Genomic DNA, 25,665 nt, shown 5'->3' with positions numbered 1-25,665 from the left:
CACCCAATTTTTGTTGGTTTACTACAAAACTAACCACATCCCCTCTTTATTTACCATGTCATATTACTGAATATTAAGAACGACTGATAAAGGACGTATTTCAGCTACAAATAGGTATTTTATAGGCTCTTCAGATTCAGACTCTGTTCTGAACCTCAACAAAAAATACATTTCCAACATTTAATTGAATTATAATCTGTTAAAATTTATATTTAGCTACTGTATATCTGTTTCTATACCTTTGCTGTTCCTAAAGGGGCTGTCACCGGGCTTTGCTAGAGTCCAAGTAGGTGCATCTACAGCCCTTTCATTAACACAGAAGTGCTAGCGCATGTCCAGACAGATCTGCCACTTTTTCCTAGAAAAGATGGCTGATAACCAGACTGGGATACATAATACCAAATCCAATGGTTTTAGGCAAATATAACTCAAAAATAGCTCACCTGGATGCGATTATTAGGAAGAAATGCTCATCACAGATTTAATTACAATTGGTTACTATTATATTCCTCTGTGGCAGGGGTGGGGAACCTCAGGCCCCAGGGCCATTTACGGCCCTCGATGACCTTTTATCAGGCCCCCGAGCAGATTCTCAGGGACCACATTCTTGGGCAGGGAGGTGTATTTTTATTACAACCAGCTCATTAATTTCTTCTTGCTCTGTTAGCACACGCACGCAGTGTTCACTACTGAGCATTGAAGGGCATGCAATGAAAGATTACGTCCTGAAACCAGTGCCAGAGTCAGGGTGTACTTTGTGGGTGGCGTTTGTACGGCCCCCGAAGGATGGTATAAATACCCAAATGGCCCTTGGCAGAAAAAAAATTCCCCACCCCTGCTCTATGGGTTTGATTTTTGTAAGTCAAGAACCCCTTCTAAATAATATGCTGCATAGTTGTTAACAGTCCAACATTTGCTGGAAAAGTCCTACATTTTCAGATGCAATTCAGGCAAAAACCAGGGTTGATCTAGTCCGTAAATGTTAAGAATTTATGTAAACCTCACACAAAAATAAGGAGTCTCTCTGTGATTAGGGCATTCCCTGAAGGATCCCATTGTTGGTAAGGAAGAGTACTGCATAATGAGAAATTCTCTTAAGTTCTTTAGCCAAATGCATGATGCTGCAACCTCAAAAGATGTAGACTAAGGAGCAATAATTTAGTTTAAGCCTTCATCATCACCCTGAGATTCAAGTAGAGATTGCCTGACTTATGTTAAGTTCTCACATTGAGTTTTTGATGAATTTTTGAGACTGTGTATTTTGGCTGAGCAAATAACGCTGCGTCTTTCAGTTCCAGCAGAGTGGATGTGAATTAAAGAAATCTCATGCGCACGGCGCTGTTTTTTAATTCTGCATAAACTAACATGCATTGCGTATTAGAAATATGCAATATGTCAATTACTCTTGCGAGCACAGTGAGTTTTATGTGCAGATTTTCACCACAGAATTAAATAAGATGCGGAAAATGAAAATGCACTTTTAGTAAGTTTCTGCTGCGCAAAAGCACTAAAAATGCATGTAATCCGCACATGACTGTATCAATAAATTTTTGTCAAAGACAAATACCAGGGAATATAAAAAACAAAGGAATTCTATTTTAAATAAGACATTCCAAAAAGAGACAAAAAAACAGATACAATTTCATGTAAAAAAACACTCAAAAACACAATGAAAAAAAAAAGCACAAGTAACCTTAATAGAAAATGTACAACCTAAAATCTCATCAAATACTCATTGTGGGAACGTAGCTTTACCAGTGACATGTCTGTAGCATGTTTCCTCTGCTCTAGGTCCTGCTACATACCATATAACAGAGAATTGCATAAGATAAAATCCCCTAAAGCTCAACCTCCATAAGACACTGCACTCCCTGTTCGTTCAGTGCCTGTACACATGTTCTGTTCCATCTATTGGGTGCTGCACGTCACAACTTTATCTCTTACGCTGCATACACTGCGCTTGATCCTCTATAGAAATGATTCTTAATATAAGAAAGTTTACCTTAAATTCTAATTTTGAGCTAAGCAGCATGTAGTTCCTATATATGCTGTTTTTATGTAATAGTGATGGATCCAATAATAATTCACAAGGATGGCTTTTTAGAGGGGTTCTGTTGCCATTTTACAAGTCAAATCTTTATCCTGAATTTGGAGCTTTCATAAAGAATCCTCTTCCTTTAGTATTCATTTATCTCTCCGCTACATCACTCTTGAGGGCTACATGGTGGCATTAGGGTAAATTCCTCGTTGTTGTGCTGGAGAGTACCCCTAGAAGCACAGGAAAAGAGGCCTAATCTGCCAAACTGAGGATCTGTTAAGAGAACAGACTTAAGACATTTCTCATGTTCCTCTTGTTAATTCCCTAACATTATCGAAATATCGCTAAAATCACTAAAAACAATTGCAAAAAGAGGGGTATAGAAGAAAGAGATGATGTAGAAACCGAGTCTCTCAAATAAAATATTCCTTTTTGCATTCGCTGACTGTGTTCTGCAAGTCCTGCTCGTTCCTGAAGGGATAGTCCATGCTGTCCGGATATTCCTTCTCTTTGGACTGACTTTTTCCGTGAGTTTTTTTGTGTTGGTAAAAGATTTTTATCATTATTGCCACGATGCATAAAATGATGAAAATTGTTACAGCTATGATGCCTAGAAAGAGAAAGGGGAAAACAAATAATGAGAGTCTTACTCGGCAACAGAGGCATTTATTTCATCTAGGTTTCAGGTTTTGTATAACACCATATTCTATCGGGAAATACAGCAGCATTTTATTTTGTACTACATTTAAGCCAGGTTCACATTAGCATTTCTGTGCACTGCGTATGATCTGCATACATCCGCATGCGTCATGTATACATATCTTTAACATGGTGTACACAGGGACACGCTTTTGCATGCGTCATTTCATGGTGTGCGGCAGGGAATGGCGAACGCAACATGTTGCACTTTTTTGAGGCGTCAAATATTGCGCAATCATGCGCATGCGGATGATGGCGGATGAGTGTGTCAAAAAAAGCATTATTGTCTATGGGAATGCAAGGACACGTGTAAGCATGCATTCAATACGCATGCTTACTTTAGACTGTGCATGTCCAGGAAATGATTTCACCAACTCCACCATGCGCATAAAAAACACAAACGCATGCCAAAATGCATTTAAATGCATGCACGCACAGCTTTTTTTTGGCGTCATGCGTAAGATGATGCGGAGGTGTAAGCATGAGTTTGCATGCATTTTGGCATGCGTTTGAGTATGCAGATGATACGCTGCGCACAGAAACGCTAATGTGAACCTAGCCTTAGGGTATGTGTCCACGTTCAGGATTGCATCAGGATTTGGTCAGGATTTTACGCAGGTAAAATCTGCACCTGAGGTCACTGGCAGGTCACCTGCGTTGTTCTTGCGTTGTTTCAGCAATGCAAGGACATGCTGCGTTCTGAAAAGACGCGCCGCATGTCCATTTCCGCTGGTCTGCCGCATGCTCTACGCAGCATCAAACACGCAGCGTTTCCTGAACGTGGAAACATACCCTTACACGCAAAGCAGCGTTCAAAATTCTGCCGAAATTATTGCAGCCACTGCTTGTTCAGTTTCTTTACACAATGTTTAGGCTAGGGCTAGGTTGCAACATGTTTTAATGTGCCATATAATTGCAGTGTCAAGCTACTATATTGCAACTATATGACATTAATTAAGGTTGCAATGTACCGTGTCCACAGTCCAAATGCCAACAAAATACAAACCTGCAGGAATTCTGAGTGACTAAATTCATATTCATTAGCTCAAAATAGCAATGTAAAACTTGTGCTCCTAATCTATATATATAATTGTCTAAGGGTTTTTCCATCTGTCTGTCTGTCTGTCTGTCTGTCTGTCCTGGAAATCCCGCGTCTCTGATTGGTCGAGGCCGCCAGGCGACAGGCACAGCATGGCGACGATGATATCATAAAGGTTGCCTCGACCAATCAGCGACGGGCACAGTCTGTCGCGAATTCTGGAATCATCATTGTCCATATACTACGGGGACATGCATATTCTAGAATACCCGATGCATTAGAATCGGGCCACAATCTAGTCTACTATATAATTGTCTAAGGGGTACTTCAGTCTGTCTGTCTGTCCTTTTGTCTGTCTGTCACGGATATTCATTGGTCGCGGCCTCTGTCTGTCATGGAAATCCAAGTCACTGATTGGTAACGGCAAAACAGCCACGACCAATCAACGACGGGCACAGTCCGGAAGAAAATGGCCGCTCCTTACTCCCTGCAGTCAGTGCCCGGCGCCCGCATACTTCCCTCCGGTCACCGCTAACACAGGGTTAATGCCAGCGGTAACGGACCGCATTGTGCCGCGGGTAACACACTCCTTTACCGCTGCTATTAACCCTGTGTGTCCCCAGCTTTTTACTATTGATGCTGCCTATGCGGAATCAATAGTAAAAAATGTAATGTTAAAAATAATAAAAAAACTAAAAACCTGCTATACTCACCCTCCGTAGTCCGACGAGCCGCTCGCGCCGGCCGACATCTTCCGTTCCTGGCGATGCATTGCGAAATTACCCAGAAGACTTAGTGGTCTCGCGAGACCGCTAAGTCATCTGGGTAATTTCGCAATGCCTCCTGGGAACGGAAGATGGCGGCTGCCATGCGCGCATCGGCACAGTGCCGTTGGATCCCAGGAGGTGAATATGTAACTATTTTTTATTTTAATTCTTTTTTTTTTTTAACAGGGATATGGTGCCCACACTGCTAAATACTGCGTGGGCTGCGTTATGTAGTATATGGCTGCTATATACTACGTGGGCAATACTATATACTACATGGCTGCTATATACTACGTGGACAGTACTATATACTACATGGCTGCTATATACTATGTGGATAGTACTATATACTACATGGCTGCTATATACTACATGGACAGTACTATATACTACATGGCTGCTATATACTACGTGGGCAGTACTATATAGTACATTACTGCTATATACTACGTGGGCTGCGTTATATACTACATGGCTGCTATATACTACGTGGGCAGTACTATATACTACATGGCTGCTATATACTACGTTGACAGTACTATATACTACATGGCTGCTATATACTACGTGGACAGTACTATATACTACATGGCTGCTATATACTGCGTGGGCTGCGTTATATACTACATGGCTGCTATATACTACGTGGGCAGTACTATATACTACATGGCTGCTATATACTATGTGGATAGTACTATATACTACATGGCTGCTTTATACTACGTGGACAGTACTATATACTACATGGCTGCTATATACTATGTGGGCAGTACTATATACTAGATGGCTGCTATATACTACGTGGACAGTACTATAAACTACATGGCTGCTATATACTACGTGGGCAGTACTATATACGCATGGCTGCTATATACTACGTGGACAGTACTATATACTACATGGCTGCTATATACTATGTGGACAGTACTATATACCACATGGCTGCTATATACTACGTGGGCAGTGTTATATACTACATGGCTGCTATATACTACGTGGGCAGTGTTATATACTACATGGCTGCTGTATACTACGTGGTCTGTGTTAGATACTGCGTGGGCTGCGTTATATACTAATGGCTGCTATATACCGTACTACGTGGGCAGTGCTATATACTACATGGTTTCTATATACTACGTGGCCAGTGTTACATACTATGTGGCCTGTGTTTTGTACTGCGTGGGCTGTGCTATATATTGCGTGGCCTGTGTTATATACTATGTGGCTGCTATATACTGCGTGGGCTGTGTTATATAGTATGTGGGCTGTGTTATATACTGTTTGGGCTGTGTTATATATTGCGTGGCCTGTATTAACGCATCGGGTATTCTACAATATGTATGTATGTATATAGCAGCCACATACTATATAGCACAGGCCACGTACTATTTGTATGCTATATACTACATGGCTCCTATAAACTACGTGGCCTGTGCTATATACTATGTGGCTGCTATATACATACATATTCTAGAATACCCGATGCGTTAGAATCGGGCCACCATCTAGTGTTTTATAACTACAAGTCACTGTATACCCTCTGCTCTGCTATTGCAGTGTACGGTGGGAAATATAGTAATTAGCTTATCTTCTGCAATGTCTGGAGATAGAGAGAAGACCATTAAGGTACCTTCACACTAAACGATATTGCTAGCGATCCGTGACGTTGCAGCGTCCTGGATAGCGATATCGTTGAGTTTGACAGGCAGCAGCGATCAGGATCCTGCTGTGATATCGCTGGTCGTTGGTTAAAGTTCAGAACTTTATTTGGTCGTCAGATCGCCGTGTATCATTGTGTTTGACAGCAAAAGCAACGATACCAGCGATGTTTTACAATGGTAACCAGGGTAAATATCGGGTTACTAAGCGCAGGGCCGCGCTTAGTAACCCGATGTTTACCCTGGTTACCAGTGTAAAATGTAAAAAAACAAACAGTACATACTCACCTTCGCGTCCCCCGGCGTCCGCTTCCTGCACTGACTGAGCGCCGGCCGTAAAGTGAAAGCACAGCACAGCGGTGACGTCACCGCTCTGCTGTTAGGGCCAGCACTCAGTCAGTGCAGGAAGCGGATGCCGGGGGACGCAAAGGTGAGTATGTACTGTTTGTTTTTTTACATTTTACACTGGTAACCAGGGTAAACATCGGGTTACTAAGCGCGGCCCTGCGCTTAGCAACCCGATGTTTACCCTGGTTACCCGGGGACCTCGGCATTGTTGGTCACTGGAGAGCTGTCTGTGTGACAGCTCTCCAGCGACCAAACAGCGACGCTGCAGCGATCGGCATCGTCGTCTGTATCGCTGCAGCGTCGCTTAGTGTGAAGGTACCTTTACAGGGTTTAAGTTATACTTTTGTTTGAGTACTGTATGTTCACATTCACATTTTTTATTTTTGCTTTTCTTTTGCTGAAACATTTATCAAGATGGCACCCATCGCACCTATTAAAAGGATAGTTGCTAAATACATTTGCCACATAACCTCCTCTTCCATTCTCTGCTGGCCTCCATCAAGTCTCTGGGATTTCTGTAATGAGGTGGACCCTCATGTGCTTCCTCTCTCCTGAACACTGAGGACATGAGTCACGTGAGGCACCCTGACTGTTATTCATGTTCACTAATGCTAATGTAATGTGCGGTTCCCTAATGTTCATTAATGTGTGTCATGTATTGTAATGTGATGCATTTGTTATATACTGTGTGTAAGCTTAGGGACAGCATAGGATGATAGGTGGATTAGAGTAGAGGGGGCACATAAGAGATAGACAATAGGATTGATGAGTATTAGTTTAGGCACAGGCAGCAAGGAGTTCAGTAGATGGGATGGGCACAGAGCAGGGAGGTATAAGAAAGGCACTTCCTGATTAGAGACAGATGCCCGGGCACCTTGCCCAAGGCCAGGATGTGTGAGCAAAGTATTACAAGCCGTGGGGATAAAGCTGTTTCAGTAAGGGGCCCCAGGCTGAGAATCGTGCAGGTGGTCACCAGCTTAGGCAAGAACCATTCCAAGGAAGGATGCAAAGCTAGCAGCTGGGATTAGGAGGCAGCTGAATCAGCGAGCCCGTTACCCTATAGGTCACAGCCGGACCAGGGAGACGGTAGGAAGCTGGTGGGCCTGGAGCACGAGTGGGTCAGAGATTGTCCAAAAGAGGGACAGAGATTGTCCAGAAGAGGGATGGGGATTGTCCAATAGTGGGTCAGTGATTGACCAAGGATATATAAAGAGTTGACGGGAAGAATCGAGTCTGCCTGGACGGCAGGGAAAAATGGAAAGATGTCTCTGTGTTTGAACTGTGCTGTCTGCAAGATGAATATGCTGCTGGTTAGTAAAGTTTAACTGTTGAAACAAAGACTGTGACTCTGTGGTGCTTCATGGGACTAGGATTCCAGAAGACACAGTGAGTATTCATCCCTTCATGTGCTAGTTGCCGGGGTGCTCACTGACTGTTGCTTAGTGAAATTGCCAATGACTACCACCCCGTGCCACCTTTGTTACACTTGGCATAGTCGGCAGTATCAAATCTAGAAGCCCTGCAGCTACAGGACTAGTGGGGAAGACCCCTGGGACTTGTGGATTGGTGACTGAGTTGTAGTCCAAGATGGCGCCGAACACTAACAAGAAGATGGCAGTCAGTGGCGCGAAAGCTGAGAGTGGTGCCACCCACTGTGGGCATCCTAAGAAAAAAAGGGTGCAAAGATGGAAGAAGCAGTGGCCTGAGCCGAGGCCACGTCCCATAGTGACTTGTGCCCACCTAGGATGGGAATGGCAGAAGAAGAAAGGTTAACTGTTGAAACGAAGACTGTGACTCTGTGGTGCTTCATGGAACAAGGATTCCAGCAGACACAGTGAGTATTCATCCCTTCATGTGCAAGTTGCCGGGGTGCTCACTAACTGTTGCTTAGTGAACTTGCCCACGATTACCACCCTGTGCCACCCTTGTTATACTTCTATTCTTCTCCATGTATACCTTTAGCCTGGGACAACTGATAAAGTCCCATGGCATCCAATATCAATTATATGCTGATAACACCCAAATCAACCTTTCTGGCCCAGATGTCAGCTCATTGCTGTCCAGAATCCTAGTGTGCCTATCAGCTATATCCTAATTCTTCTTATCATTCTTTCTAAAACTCAATATGGACAAAACTGAATTCCTCATCTTTCCTCCATCTCACTCAACCCTCCTACCAGACCTATTTATCTCAATAAATTACATCATGTTTTCTCCTGTATCACAAGTTTGCTGCCTGGGTTTAACCCTTGACTCTGCCCTGTCCTTAAAACCACACATTTAAACCCTTGCCATCTCCTGCAACCAAAAACAGAAAAAAGGACCGCACTGCCAGCTGGTTCTATCACCTAATCAAATAAGGCTCAGATACCAAGAAGCAAAATTGGATGTCGGGTGCTCACGCTGAAATAAGTCCAAGTCACCACTGCATGCAAAATAGAAGAAAAGCGGGCACTCACCATCCAGGTAAAATCCAAACTTTATTCAGACATCATGTCAAATGCAGGACAGGCAGGGAAACACGGGCTTCCAAAGACATGGAAGCCCGTGTTTCCCTGCCTGTCCTGCATTTGACATGATGTCAGAATAAAGTTTGGATTTTATCTGGATGGTGAGTGCCCGCTTTTCTTCTATTTTGCATGCAGCATCCCCTGCAGCCTCCAACTCAAACATATTTCCAGAATCTATCCCTTTCTCAACCCTTAATATACTAAAAAGTTAGTACATGCCCTCATCATCTTGACTACTGCATTATTCTCCCCTGTGCCTCTCTGCCAATCCTCAGCAAACCCAGCTTAAACTACTATCAATTGTGTACAAGTCTGTACATAATTTGTCTCCCCCATACGTCTTCAAACTAATCTCCCGATAACCTCCCCACATGTAATCTCTGGTCCTCACAAGACCTCCTTGTCTTCTTCATCCTCATACATTCTTCCCTCAACTGCCTCCAAGATTTTTCCCAAGCATTCCTTATCATCAAGAAGTCAATGCCCCATAATTGTCTCCCACATTTGAAACCTAAAGACCCAACCTGAAAATGCATCTTCTCAGAAAAACTTACAGCCTGAAGTAACCCAGCTACCACCGGAGCTACTACAACCCCCAACCTACTGTCTCCTTTCCCATTTCCTGTAGACTATAAGTCCGGGAGGGCAGGTTCTCGCTCTTTGTACCAGTCTGTCACTGTTAGGGCTCATGCAGACGTCTGTGCAAATTGGTCTGAGTACAGACCACAATTCACAGACTGGCCGAGGTTTTCCAGATCTGAATGACACAGCTTCATACAGTACACATTTATGAGGCTATGACATTCATGTTGGGAGATTGGCAACTAGTACATGTATTATGGTCCATGCTCAGATCAATTTGCACGGATGTCTGCATGAGCCCTTAGTTTGTGACTGTTAATGGTGTTTCAAAAATAAACAAAATATAGGAATGAATTTGGCTGGAGCATCTGTGCATGGCTATTGCTACATTTAAAGGGAACCAGTAAGAAACTTCTCAACCCTCATACCCACCACATAAAATATTTTTAAGACTGTGTATCCACTTACAAGATAAGCCAGCCAATCCCTTTATGACTCCAGAGGTAAAAAAATTGTGTTCTGGACTTCAATATGCATCAGTCTTGAAGTGTATTGGGGCGTGATGGTGCACTTCCAGATCCTCAGACTCACACTGTATTTCCTGCCTAGTTCCACCCTCCTCTGGTTGATTAATAGGTCAATAACCATGTACCACAGCAAGCAACTTCTCAATCAACCAGAGGAAGGTGGTGCTAAGTAGGGAATACAGCATGAGGAGCTGGAAGTGTATTGTCACATCCCCAAGTACTTCCAGTCTTATGTACTTTATACTGAAGTTGAAATGTGAGTTCTCACTGGACCATTACTTTGGGTCACAAAGGGATAACATTTATCTTTTTTTTTTAAATCAGATAATTTTTATTGGTTATTTGATTTTATAAACAATTACATACATTTACAATATAGTGCAAACACAATAAACTTAACAAAAACAAGTTTTAACTCTTAAAGTTTATATAGTCCTATACCTGCCAAGGTATTCCATGCCAAACAAAGTTATCAATTTTGTCCAAATGAAGATTTTTCCAAAGACTGGTGAGTGGTGACACGTTATTATATACAGGGATTCTGCCAAAACTAGTATTGGTTGTATGTTCACTAACAACATGTTTACGAACAGAAAATAATTGGTATGTCCTCAACATCTTTTCTTATCTTTTAAAGGGCTACACAGTCTTATAAATGGATTAGGAGAGTAGAAGTTTCGTAAGCAGTGCACCTTCTTACCATGGTCATTGGGTGAACAGAAAAGTAAGTCTTGGGTTCAAGGAAATAGTAGGCGTATGATCAATCATACATTTATCAACTATCCTGTTGATACGTATTAATTGTACTTTATGGAAGACCTTCTTTACCATTCACAGACAGCAAGCACACATACAAAAATGGTCTTGAATTGAAGCATTTCTTTGACATGTTTTATTGTATGCCAATTTGTATGAGATTGCACACCTTCCTTAGCGGGCACTTTCCAAAGCAGACTAGCACTTTAACTTCAGAAACTTCCAGCATTCATAGGTATACTGTACAGAAAATGTCAAAATTCTACACACTGAACGTGGTAAATATTCCATGTTAGTAATTTATGTTTGTGTCGCCCATGTAATGCTGAATCTAAGATGATGGACATGACCATTAGAAAGTGGAGGCTCTGAGGTGTGCAGGACATTATGGCGTTGCTTCTTTTCTGCGCTCTACAGCAGCTACAAGTAGACTGAAGGGTTACAACTCACCACCCACATAGTGATAGATGGCTTGTTGGGCCAGGCTATGAGGTAAGATAAGCTGTTCTAAAAATGTCACAGAGAGGCAACAAAGGAATGCTTAATGGTGGCAGAGTGTCTATAGTACTTAGGTGAGATTACAGTATTGAATCAAATAAAAGTGATATCCCTGCAACCAAGAAGTCAGACATGAGTGATAATATGTGGACATTCAGAAAGATACCAAAAGAGCAAAAAAAGCTGACCATGCAGTTCAAGGTATTGTAGAAAGAAAAGTCAATTTATTAAGTTAATTACCTAAAAATAACAGAAAAAACAACAATGAATTGAATAAAATGTTAAAATTTAACAGCAAGGATGCACCAATGCGTCTACCCCAATGCACAAAACGCACGTTGGGGTGAAGGACATCCAGGAGCCAGAAATCTGCACTGTCATTGTAAGTTACCTTCCACTTTGGATTAATTTGCTTACTCCTTTACATGATCTTCTGTCTCTTACACAACACATTTGTTCTTTGCTGTTACCTGGTCCTTTGACATTCAAATGATATGCATTTTTTTGTATTATGAATTTATGGTAATACCCATTCCTGATACACTGCACAACCTTGTCCATTGTTCTATACAATTGTGTATACAATTCTCTGTACTGTGCATGCCATTTTGACACCATTTTCACCCAGCTTTATTATTATTATTGTCCTGGGTGAGACTACTTGTTGTTAAATTTAAAAATTGTATCAATTCATTGGTGTTTTTCCTGTTATTTTTACTTGATTAACTTAATAAATTGACTTTTCTTTCCACAATACCTTGGACTGCATGGTCAGCTTTTTTTGTTCTTTTGTTCTCCTAAAAATATCATGGGAAGAACAAACCAATTGTAGAGATAAATAACAGTGCTCTCAACAAAAACACATCAAACCCAAGCGTGAATCAGATCTAACATTCATGAAAACACAGACGCTGCTAAACCCTTTGTTGATGTTTTCAAATGAGTGTTTCCAATTCTGTAATAAGCTGGAATTATAAGGAAGATGTAGCAACTGCTTATTGAGTCATCATTGGGTATCTGAATTTTTGTAATATCGTAGGTATTATTCCTTAATCTTTTCTACCCTGAAATCAGAAAATGAAATACAGTTGTCTCTTTTAGAGAGCCCAAATAGGCTCCAAACTAGTGACATCTGAAACTACAAACAGGTCCAGGTACAGTATTTGCACAAATATTTGACATGTGACCCCGAAGATCAGTCATTAATAGCTGATTACCTCCGATGACTGCTGGACCACTTCTCATTTCATTAGTCAAGGGCTCCCGGTCATCTGTTTTCCCAAATGGATCTGCGGAAACAAAATGTATCCATGGAAAGATTAGCGGTTCTAGGGATTAATTGTGGAATGGGTCCTTACTTCAATGATCACAACTATAGATATAGAGCTAATTATTTATCTGTGAGGTCACATAGAAGAAGAAAAAGACTAAAAGAAAGAGGCAAGAAATCTAGTGCCATGTATTAGAAGTAGCAATCCTAAAAGTTAACATAGAGGCTTTAAAACCCTCACCCCAAGCTTGTTTTCACTTTAATGACCAGACCTAATTTTTGAACTGTGACTAATGTAACTTTATCTGGTAATAATTCTGGAAAGCTTCAATATATTCCAGTGATTATGAGAATTTGGTTTGTGGTACATTGTACTTCATGATAATGGCAAATTTTGGTTGATATAATTTGCGTTTATGAAAATATCAAAAATGTGAAAAAAAATGCGAACATTTTGTAATTTTCAAACTTTAACTTTTATGCCCTTAAACCAGATAGGTATATGATACAAAATAGCTAATAAATAACATTTACCACATGCTTACTTCATATCAGCATGATTTTTAAACATTATTTTTTTTTTGTCAGGAAATTAGAAGGGTTAACATTTTATTAGTAATTCTTCATTTTTCCAACAACATTTACAAAACCAAATTTTTAGTGACTGTATAAGATTTGAAGTGACTTTGAGGGACCTGTATGACAAAAAAATATAAAAAAGTGACACCATTCTAAAAAGTTCACCCCTCAAAGTTCTCAAAACCACAATTAAATTAAATGAGTTAAAGAAATGTGGAATGAAAAAATGAAAATGTTAATTTTTCTCACAAAAATGTTGTTTTAACATTAAATTTGGCATTTTTACATTGACAATATAATTTGTTGTACAATTTCAGTTGAGTACACCGATACCCCAAATGTGGTGGAGAATTACTGTTTGGATTGCAAAATTGACTGAAATAGATAGTAGACACCATGTCGCATTTGCAGAGCCCTGATGTGTCCAAACAGTGGAAACCCCCCATGTGACAACATTTTTGAAGGGATTTATCTAGAGGTGTGGTGAGCACCTTGAACCAACAGGTGCTTCAGAAAATGTTATAACATTGAGTCGTGAAAAGAAAAAATATATTTTTACCAAAAGATGTTGCTTCAGTACCAAATTTTTCATTTTCACAAGGGTAACAGGAGAAAATGGACCATAAGATGCAATTCTCCTGAGTATAACGATATACTCTATGTGGTAGTAAACTACTGTTTGGGCACATGGCAGGGTTTGGAAGGGGAGGAACACCATTCGACTTGTGGAACACAAAATTGGCTGGGATAGATAGCATACACCATGTAGTGTTTGCAGAGCCCCAGATGTAACTAAATAGTGGAAATCCCCTACAATTGACCCAAATTTGGATACTACACCCTTCAAAAAATTTATCTAAATGTGTGTTGAGCACATTGAACTCACAAGTGCTTCACAGTATTCTATAACATTGAGTTGTAAAAATAAAAAAAGGATATTTTTCCCACAAATATTGTTAGGACTGGAGGAACGCACTAAACAATAATATCAAAGAATATGAGGTGAGTTCGCAGTCCGGGGTCCACCGTGCAGAGATGGCACCTGCTGCTGAGTAATGGCGGATGGACGCTTGCTCACACGTGGGTTAGACCTCACCCAGAGTGAATGGAAGCAAACTCTGTTGCTCCACAGAGTCACCGTAATTATGCTGCGCCCTGTTAGTAGTCACAGGGTGCAGCTGAAAGACACTAGTGGCATCTCTATGAATCACCCCCAATAAACATTGATTGGACTCGCTCTGACCCTCAGTGGCTTTTGAGCCCTGCCTGAGGATGCCCTGAGTCAGATGCTGAGTCCAAGCGGGAATTCCCACCCTACTCTGACCGGCTGTCAGGAAAGCGCACTGATTGCGCACGGTGCCGTAAAGACGGGCACTGCAAATAGAAACTGAAATGTGTACTTAGTATGCAGGTAGCACTGTCGGGCCCTAGGTAGCTTCCAACATTCGCGAGCAGTTATCAACACAAGGAATAGGAATGATTAAGGAGCTTTCATCCATCGACAGACATTCATCTACACACACACATATCAAGTCTATACTAGCGCATGGCTATGCGGCCATGCGAACCTTTTATAGCTGTAGCACTAAAGGACCTTACTAGTGGTCCATTAGGAGCTGCTACAGGACCTGAGCGTGTGACCCCTGACTTCCAATGGGAGGTCGTCCTGTGGGCATACTTAGTATGGGAAAAGCAGGACTTAATCCCTGAAATGCCTGCTCACTGCTGATCAGTACTGGCTACAAAGGCAGAGCCTGGAAAGGCAGCAGTATCCAAGCGCACAGTATCAGCTTGAGCCAGACGCTGCGACCGATGTCTCTGCTGAGAAGGCTCCACTGTGGCTGGAGGAGAATGGGAGATCGCAGCGGACAAGGTCCGAGATTCCCCCTGTGCAGCGGCGGGAACTCAACTCCTAACAAATATAGCCCCAAATTTTTCATTTTCACAAGGGTAATAGGAAAAAATGTACACTAAAATTTGTTGTGCAATTTCTCCTAAGTACACCGATACCCCCCCATATGTGGGCTAAACTTGAGTTTGGAGACACAGCAGGGTTCTGAAGAGAAGAAGCGCTCTTTCTATTTTGGAGCGCCATTTTGGTGGAATAGATTGCGAGTGCCATGTCACATTTGAAGAGCCCCTGAAATGTCAAAACAGCAGAAATTACCATAAATTACCCCATTTTAGAAACTTCATCTCTTGTGGAATTAATTTAGGGCTGAAGTGAGCATTTCTTATCCTTGGGCAATTCACATTAAATAAATGATTTTTTTTTTCACTAAAATGTTACGTTTTTAATTTTTAAAAGGGATAATAGGAGAAAACAAACCATGCAATTTGTTATGCAATTTCTCCTGAGTATGCCAATACACAATTTTGTAACCTTTTCTTGAGGCACAGTGCAAAGCTCAGAGGGAAAGAGCACCAAATTGGAATGCAGATTTGGCTGTAATGGATTGAGGATGCTATTTCACATTGGCAGAGCTTCTGAAATGCCAAAACAGCAAAAAAAAGATAAGTGACCCATCCCTAAATTAAGTCATATAGGGGTGCAGTGAGCATGTTGACACCACATGTTCCTCAGAGAATTTTATTCCAGTGGGTGTTGAAGAGAGAATAATTACATTTTGTACTATTAAAATGTTGTTTAAGCCAGCATCTTTAATTTTTATAAGGGCTAATTGGAAAATATGGACTGTACAGTTTGTAGCTCAATTTCTACTGAGTGTGCCAATATCCTACATGTACCATATTTTCCGGCATATAAGACGACTGGGCGTATAAGACGACCCCCCAACTTTTCCAGTTAAAATATAAAATCTTCTTAAAAGTCGGGGGTGGTCTTATACGCCGTATGTCGTCTTATAGGGCCGGTGACTAATGTGACATTTGGGAGGGGAGTGGTCTTGATGACGAAGAGGGGGCATCTCACAGGAAAGTGTGAGTGGAGTATCCCCCATTACCTCATTGTAGCTGCAGTGTGGGGTGCTGGGGAGCGGCGGCGGCCACCGCCCCACAGCACAGCACCCATGCGGCACAAAGAGGAGCAGCAGCTGCCGCCTCTCCCCAGCACAGAGACCCCATGCTGCAGCTACAATGAGGTAAGGGGGGATACTCCACTCACACTTTCCTGTGAGACGCCCCCTCTTCGTCATCGGACCACTCCCTCCCACCCACCATATACACATTGGTGTCTGCACTCGGCGTACAAGACGACCCCCGACTTTTAAGAAGATTTTCAGGGGTTAAAAAGTAGTCTTATACGCCAGAAAATACAGTAATTAGAAACTATTTTTCAGGCCCAATTGAAAGCTCAGAAGTGAATGAACATCATAATATAAAGCAGATTTTACTTTTATGTTTACAAGTATCATGTCACATTTGCAGAGCCTCTGAGGTGCCAGGGTGTTTTCCAGAAACAACTAGCAATGGATATTGCTGAGTGAAAATTGCAAATTTGCCATTGTTGTGCCCATTACTTTGTAGTTTCCATACATTGTGCCCAGCTGGTGTTTCTGGAGACGTGCACCCTGGAAATTAAGAAGGCTCTCGTTGCTGCAGAAATGTCAAATATATGGATACTAAATGTGGTTTAGGCACACTGGGCTCAAAAAGGAGGGGGATATTTAGATTTGGGAGCATAGATTTTTCTGGATTTATTTTGTGGGAAGCCATGTTGCTTTTCCAAAGACTTTGTGCTACCACTAACATGGAAGACCCCTATTATTTCCATTAACAGATGACAAAAATGTTTAGACTTGTTTTTTTGTGGACTGATTTTGTGATTTTATTTGGAACATTTTACTTACAATTTTGGATCTCATTTATACCATACTAAACACTTAAATCAGAGATTACATCTAAATTTGATAGAGGAGCATTGCAAGGCTTATAAGCATCCTCAATTTGGCATACCGGCTAAACATGTCACTCTCCACAAACAGAAAGGTTACCCCTTTGATCCTACTAAGAATCCTCAGATACAGCCAAATACTTTGCACTGATGAGGGGTAATACTGTGTTTGCAAATCGTGATTCTTTTTTGGCTTTTATCCTAATTCAAATGGCAAAGCTCGTTAAAGGGTTGGTAATGACTTTTAGGATTGCTACTTCCAATAGGTGTCACTAGAGTTCAAGTTCTCTTCCACTCTGAAGAGGTAATTTGTATATTTAATTTCCCAGTGGAGCATTGCACAGTGTATAAGTATCCTTAAATTGGCATGCCAGACTAGGCATGTCACTGTCCACAAAGAGAAACGTTATTCCTTAAACAATCAAATCTCAAATTATGTGATTCAAATGAAACCCCTGAGGGAACCATTCACTATAATGAGGCAGCACAGTTACTCCTAACTCCTTGTGGCATCTGTTCAGCGGTGTTCTCCTTTTGTGAAGTGCACAAAACTGTGGTCGACTGTACTTTTATGCATGTCAAATAAGACGGACACTGCCGGATCATAAGCCAGAGACAGTTCAAAGTGTCACCATCTCCCTCATTATAGGGAACCTTCTGTAGCGTTTCCCACCTGAATCACATATTTCTGAGACTTACAAGAATCTCTGGTGTAAGTGCTCAGAAGGATTGCAAGATATAGGTGAGCCGAACCTTACTGCGATCGTTGGGAGACAGAACAAACAAATCAACAGCGATCACAGAGATACCAGATTTATATATTTTTTTAATGTTTGGCTACTATCACATACTAAAAACCATTTTCTTTTCCCTCAAAAAAGTGTTTGCATTGCCATCTTTTGAGAGCCATAATTTTTCTATATAAGGAACACAAGTCATGTTAGGGCTTGATTTTTGAATTTTTATTGGTTTTCAAGCACATAATATTTTTTGATCGCTTTCTATTCTGAATTTTGAGAGGCAGAATGAACAAAAAGCAGCAATTCAGGAACTATTTTTATGGATTTTTTTGTTATACCGTTCACCATCTGGTAAAAGTGATGACAGCTTTATTGTGTAAGATTAAAAAAATACAAAATTTACATAATTTTTTGTGTTTTGCCTTTTTAGACAATAAAATCTATTTATTTTAGAAAAAAATAGTTTTTGCTTTGCTATATTCTGAGAACAATATCTTGCCTATTTCTCCGTTGACGTGGCTTATTTTTGTTTTTTTTATCACATTTTATTCCGCTCTTTTTTCCGCAGTATGATGAAAAAGCATAGTTTTTGCCACTTTTTTTTATGGTTTTCACACAAGAGGTTAACTAGTGTGACAGCTTTATAGATCAGGTCATTCTGGACACAGCAATGCAAATATATATATTTTTTGCTTATTTTTGTTTTTACATAAATATATGCATTTATAGGCTTATTTTTTCATTTTTCTTTTCTGACTTTTCAAAAGATTTTTACAGTTATTTTAAACTTTTTTAAAATTTTGTCTGCTAAGTCCTTGCATGTGACTTTAAGTTTTATTACTCTGATCATTGGTATAATGCATTGCAATGCACATGTACTGCAATGCATTATACCTGTCAGTGTTACACTAACAAAACGCCTTTTAGACCATGCCCCGGGTATGGTGTAACAAGCCATCATAGCTGAAAGACCAGGAGGTCATTATTTGATCTCCTGCTTTCATGGCAACCATCAGGCCTCGTGTAGATGCCAATCAAGTGGGAGAGGGAGTACCCTCCTTCTCCTAATCATCTAAAATCTGTGATTGCTATTGATTGCGGTATTTAGGGGGTTAACAGCTGAGGGCAGTGCAGGCACTGCCAAAGGCTGGACAGCCACAGGTTGGCTATCACTTTAGCTGAGCACCCAGTGGCAATCGTGCGGGCATAGCTTATGTGCCTGCTTAATCACCAGGAATGCACTTAAAAATAGAATGTATTGGTACGTTCAATGTTGGGAAGGGGCTAAAGTGCCTGGTCATATGACGCAATATAAGAATCTAAATTAGAAACTCCATTTGTTTCTGGATGTTTGCCCCTCATCAGTGCAAAGGAAAAAAGCTAGACTGGCTGGGTCCAGTTTTGCACTGATGCCATAAATACCCTGAAATATGTGTTAGTAGTTGGAGTGTCTGGTTTGCTCTTTTACTAAGTCATTTAGCAAGGCTTGTTAAAGGTTCAACATTTAATTTTAGGATTTCTATCACCAATAGGCGGCACCAGAGTTCCATTCTTCCTCCGCTCTGACGAGACTATTTGCATATCTAAACTAACTAACTTATAACACTCCTTACACAATTTAACACTTATTACAAGGAGAAATGTTCACTCTTAGGCTCAGAATATGGGCAAAGAACAAATTACTTTTTCAGTCTCACTGATTAGGGCATGATTTGGGTTCTTTTTGTGATTGCAACCCACAGAATAACCAGAGCACATACCTGTGGAGGAGTACGTGGTGGTGAAAGTACTGAGGTCGCTCTCGGTGATGGATCCACAACTGCATTCAGTTAGAGAACCAAAGATTCTGACTGGCGCGAGATTTGGATGTCGAAGTGCCGCTTTAAGAGGTGTGACCTGGTTGTACTGTACAGAAGAAAGACATCCGACAAAGCCAACTGAATTTATGCTGGAGATTTGTGGATCAAGCCCTGGAGAATCTGTATATTAAAATAACACAGTAGAAAGATATAATATTAATGGTGGCAGCAAATAGAAAAGACAATGACGCCTTCTGTATCCACTCATATTGAAATGTAATCTCCAAGCATGAAGAACTGAAGAATTAGCTCTTCTCATCCACATTCTCTTGGTTGATTAGCTGCATTTCCACAGTTCTCTATTGAAATCCTAATTTAATCAAAGTTTTTATAACACGCTAGATTTATAACAATGAGTGAAGAATTTCAGAACAAGAGATCGCCAAGGGCGGTGAACAACAGAATCTAATCTGTATATGAATGTTACAGAATTATCACGGTTTGCAACAAGTCTGGTGGTATTTAGAAGATAGGTAGCTAGAATAGAATGAATAAACACATAGAGTGATATCATGTATTTCCACTACATTATATAATTCATAGGTATAATACAGCTGTGGTGTAATATTGTGCAGGGGGTGATGTGCGTCTTTGTGAAGTCATTGAGATGTGGTAAGCTCAGGCTACGGGCAGCATACATCTCACTTTCCTTCCTCACAGACCCAGGAGTGATTTCTTGTTCTTGTTGCAAGGGAACAGGGCTTTATTAGTAATGTGCATTTGTCACAATTCATCACTCATTCACAACAGTACTGATGATGAATCATAGCATAGCAAGATGGAATAAACTTGTAACACACTGCTGATCTCACCGGGCTGCAGGATCTCACAGCAGTGCCATGGAATATATGTGCAACCCCAACACTGCTGTGAGGCCATTAGTTCAAGTCAGAAGGGCTGAGGTTGATCCAGGGATTGCATTGTATACATGGATAATGAAAAGCGGACGTGTGAATTTAGACTTCTGGCTTATGTTTCCTGGCTGCAGGTTATCACAGTAGTAAAACATTGATCTGCATTCAAATGGTTAAATTATTGTGGGGAGGTTGGTTCCTAAGATGCTGGGTATTTAGGATTACTAAAGATGTTGTCCAGTTAAAACAAGTTATCACCTATACTGAGGATAGGTGCTAACTTGTCGATTGGTGGGATTCAACCACTGAGACCCTCACCAATCAGCTGAAGGATTCATTTTTATCCTCACTAGGATGGACATTCGACCTGTTGTGCCAATTTGTAATGGGGATAAAAGTTCACCATCAGGGATAATAATTCTCTGATCTGCCATTAGTGGGACACTCACTGATCAAAAAATGATCAACATTCCTAGGGATAGGTGTTAATTAGTGTTGATTGAAAACTGAAATGCTCGGGTGCTCGGTTTTCGAATCGAGCAGGTCAGACGCTCAGAGGTGCTCGACTCGAGTAGCAAACATAATGGAAGTGAATGGCAAACTCGAGGATGGAAAAATATTCTGTCTCTCTCTCTTTTTATAGCTACCATACCCAGCCACACCTAGATCCATGGATAATTCACTGAAAGGCAAACAACTCAGTCTCACAGTTTATCCTTTTAGGCTTTAATGTGTCTAATTAAAAAATCCACTGGCTTTCCACTTGTGACATACTTTTAATATAACTGCCTTCTTGCCTATTTTCTTCTATGTTTAGAATTGCTCACAATTGTGCGCCCTTTAGCATATCTCCATGCTTCATAGAATTGTGTTTGTATAAGGGACGATTCACAAATTTTTCCTTTTTATTAAGTAGATGTTCATTTATGCTTATGTTCATAGGGCGTTTGGCTATAAAAGAGTTAAGATCACCTAATGGATGTTTTCCTGAGGAAGGAAACCATAGCTTCCAAAACAGGTTGGAATGAAGCCTAAATCGCTCCAGGATTTGTACTAGTAATGTGATGTCACACTACGCTCCATTCCACTAGGGATTGATCTACGATCAGCGCTTCCATCGGACGTGTGCCGCCGGCCGTGACATAGCCACAGATTGGCAGATTCAAATGCCAAACTGTCGTTTTGGCAAGCCCTACTACCCCTCAGATTATGAATCAACTATATATCAGGAAAGTGCAATGATCTGGACTTTACATAACATAACCAGGTAATGTACCAAGTATTCAATACACACTCTGAAGCCAGAACCACAGGCTGAATAAGTGGGAGCACAAAACCATGATTGCATTCCAGATACTGTAGATGCCGTTCCATCCTTTTTATTAAAACCCTGCTGTTTTGTTCGTTTCCACTATACACTTGTACTGCTCCGGTCATTTTTGACCGGACCTATTAAAATGTTGTTTTAGCTACTTAAAACATTTTTTTTAATACCTGTTGCATTATTATACTATATGTGAACATGGTTGGTCATTATAAAAAAAAAAAATACGTAAAAAAATAATTTTTGTTATTTATTTTGTGTTTATAAAGGTTACAAGGGCTTATTGAATTCTGCACAGAAATTATTAGAGCTTAACTAACTAACTAAAACAACTACTACTACTACTTCTACTACTACTACTACTACTACTACTACTACTACTACTACTACTACTATAACAGCTATAACTAACTATAACTATAACTAAAGTTAACTATAGTATAAAATTTATCTGCGTGCAAACATTTTGAAAAAAATAGTAAAAAAAAAAGTTTTTTCAGAAAATCTTCACATAATTCTATTGTTTACATTCAGGACAACAATAATACACATGTCTCTTGCACATCTGTTTCACACCATAAGACAAATGTGTTGTAGGCGGAAACATCAAGAATATTATAAAAAATAATCATTGGCCACAGATTGGTTTTTCGTTTGCAAGTATAAGTAGTTATTAGTTGGTCAAGTGTATCTACGGCCCCTTTTGTTGCATTGTAGTCCATTATCATGTCCGGCTTTCTATCTTCTCGATTGCTTATTGCATCATCATTGTGCATTGTGCTCATGAGTATCACTTGTTTATTTTTTGGGGGGAACATAAGAAACCACTGTTGTGTCTTGAGTGAAATAAAACATGGAACTATGTACACCTCTTTTGCTGGGAATACCTTGTGGAAGCTCAGGCTTGTTTTTTCTTATTTGCACAGAACTGTACTGAAAGCCAATGCGTATGGTTTGTACTGAAAGCATGTGTAAATCTGCACCTAAAGCAACTGTTTACTTCATAAACAATAGTAGATGCAATAAATAGTCTCAAAAGAAATTATAACTCATTTGTTTTACTCAAAAAATGGCTGAAATTAGCATAAAATGCTATTCGGTCATTTTTGACCGGGAACAGTACAGGTGTAAAAAAAAAATGTGGCGCAAAAACTAAACCAAAAAAAAAAAAAAAAGTACCCTTTGAAAGAACCCCTCAAATTAGGAAAATAGAAGTAACCACAAGTTTCAGAACCGCATAATGAATCTTTTAAAAAATATCAAAGTTCAAAAACGGTCATTTTTGACCGAACATAACAGCAGGGTTAAGCATTCGCTGAGTATTATGGAAAATCTATTGGACATTGTGCACATTACTTGGTTTAGAATGTCACTTAAGAATTTGCACTCACATAGCTAGAGGTGTTAACATAGGGCCCCTTCACACTGGTCGATTCTGCTACGATTACGACGCATTTGCGTCATATTCGACATCGCAGTACGAGCTCGTAGCCAGCGGTCACACTCTACGATGTTAACGCTTTTTCTGACGTAGTTGCGATGTGAACGTCACGCGTCGCAATCGTACGCTACCCTTCACACCGCCATAGTCCTACGACTCCGAGCGTGACGTATTACCAGCATGGGCGTGCTAAAACGTCACGCCCAATCAGGAGACAGGTATGCGGAAGCCCAACCCACGTAGTCGCATTACGAGCTCGTATGACCGCCGTCACATACTACGATTTCGACCGCCACAGCGAGACATTTACGACGAAAGAAAGTTCTGCTCTTTCTTTCACATCGTACGATGCTGGGCTGCGTCGCAAATCGTAACGCCATGTCACACTTTGCAACCTCGGAACGAGGACGGATAAACGTCACAAATCGAACGCTCGTTCAGACTTTGATTGCACAGTGTGAAGGAGCCCATAGAAGTTGGATTTTTATTGTATATTTGTACTAGCAAGAATAAGTTGTATATTGTTAATCTGTGACAAATATAGGGTTTATTAACTTACATGGCTTGTGGCAATGTATTGTCTATTTCCAATAGCGCAAACATTTACTTTGGTAATATAATTGTTCTAATTAGCGACAGGTGAAATTGTCACATAGATTACTGCTTAGGCAGTAGTGACTTTATAGCGCCATTGTGGGCAATATTTTATGTACATAGATAAATATATATTTACATAGTTACGGTACATACTGTAGGTTGAAAGCAGACCTAGATCCATTAAGTTCAAACTTTCTCCACCAATTATACAATTCTTGTCACGAAAGTATCTATAACCCACAATTGATTAAAAAAAACAACACAGAAATTATGACAAACTCCAAGCACTGATAAGACAAGAATGGGTTGTCTTCAGTTGGGATTAGGCCCAAAAGCTGTTACCCAGCATGCCTGGGCGAAGTGCAGAAGTCTTTAAAAATAATAGTCATTTTTGAGTCTTTGCATACATTTGATGAATTTATCAATAAAAGTGTAAAGACTTATGAAATGCTTAGAATTGTACTGCAGTACCATAGAAACATCTTACTAAAATAGTTAAAACCACTGAAGCAGCAAACTTTGTGATTGCCAAAATTTGTGCCAGTCTCAAAACTTCTGACCACAACAGAATACAGCCCAGCCTCTACGTCTCTACCTGAAGATGAACACAAGGAGCCCCCCAACACACACACATGCAAAATTCTCATGAATCCTGACAAATTTAAGCTAAAATCAAGTTCTATACAGTAGCAGCGAGTAATTTACCTTTTTGCTAAAGCTCTGCAATATAATGGAGGTGTTGGCTGGCTATTATTAACCCTTTAGTGATAGAGTCCATTTTGACCTTATTAACTATGACATTTTTTTAAAAAATCTGACCAGTGTCACTTCATGTGCTAATTAGAGTTGAGAGACTTTTACTTTTTTCAGACTTTGTCAAAAGTCGGGTCAGGTGAAATTGGCCGATTATTGCGAAAAGTCGGGGGCCGACTGAAACACGGAACCCAATGCAAGTCATTGGGGAATCAAAGTCGGCAGTGAGTGGAGGACAGGAAAACACCTACAGTGCCCATTTTAATGCCAAAAACATCAATTACTTAAGCTTGTCAATCTTCATTTACTTTATAATAATAGTTAGGCATTGAAAACGGGGTCATTTTGCTAAAGTTGTGTGTGGGGGGGTAGGGCTGGCTCAAGATTTTCGTGGGCCCAGGAAACACGGAATATGTCACGGCGGTGGAGCAGGGAGAGGTAAATATTTCAACTTTGCAAGTGCTGTGATCCTGAGCAAGCAGGGGGGGCACTCGTTGGCACTGGCACAGGGCCCCTCATAGTATGGCGGTGTGTTTGAAGGTGGGTGGCATCTCCCACTGGCAGAGACACTTTTGCGTACTATGAGGGGCCCTGTGCCAATGACGTCGCCAACGAGTATGCCCCCCACCTGATAAAGGAACCTGCACTTTCATCTGCACCTTCCTCTTTGTCCCCGTGTAAGGTGCGGGAAGGGGAACCTGACTTTCAGCAGGAACAGATTCTGGCTGTGTAGAGTGCAGGGGGAATGTAGTGGTCTTTGTCAATGTACCAGCAGACTCATCTAGCAGTGGCTGGGCAATGGGCAGGATGAGGAGGAAACACAGATATAGGCCCAAATAATAAAGGAGGCTAAATGCAGTTCAAAATTGGTAACATGACTAAACAGGCGGGATTGCTTTGTTCAGTGGAGGACAACTGTAATGAGTGGCAGACACAGTTAGTAGGCTCAAATAATAAAGTAGGCTAAATGCAG

General features: G+C 40.7%; 1 protein-coding gene across 1 annotated transcript in view; it reads right to left on the bottom strand.

Annotated features, from left to right (window-relative positions):
* Window positions 1-1,574: 1,574 nt before the first annotated feature.
* Window positions 1,575-25,665, bottom strand: part of LOC143815804 (contactin-associated protein-like 5) — a 1,144,596-nt gene continuing 1,120,505 nt past the window's right edge. The window contains exons 22-24 of the mRNA XM_077295418.1: window positions 19,625-19,843; window positions 12,640-12,711; window positions 1,575-2,648 (exon numbers count right to left, since the gene is read on the bottom strand). Coding sequence (XP_077151533.1) covers window positions 2,452-2,648; window positions 12,640-12,711; window positions 19,625-19,843 — 488 coding nt within the window. The 3' untranslated portion in view covers window positions 1,575-2,451. The remainder of the gene's footprint in view (window positions 2,649-12,639; window positions 12,712-19,624; window positions 19,844-25,665) is intronic.

Source organism: Ranitomeya variabilis, chromosome 3, assembly GCF_051348905.1.
Source record: "Ranitomeya variabilis isolate aRanVar5 chromosome 3, aRanVar5.hap1, whole genome shotgun sequence".
NCBI classification, from domain to species: Eukaryota; Metazoa; Chordata; class Amphibia; order Anura; family Dendrobatidae; genus Ranitomeya; species Ranitomeya variabilis.
The sequence above is the reverse complement of the archived record's forward strand: the minus strand, read 5'-3'. Positions and strand labels throughout refer to the sequence as shown.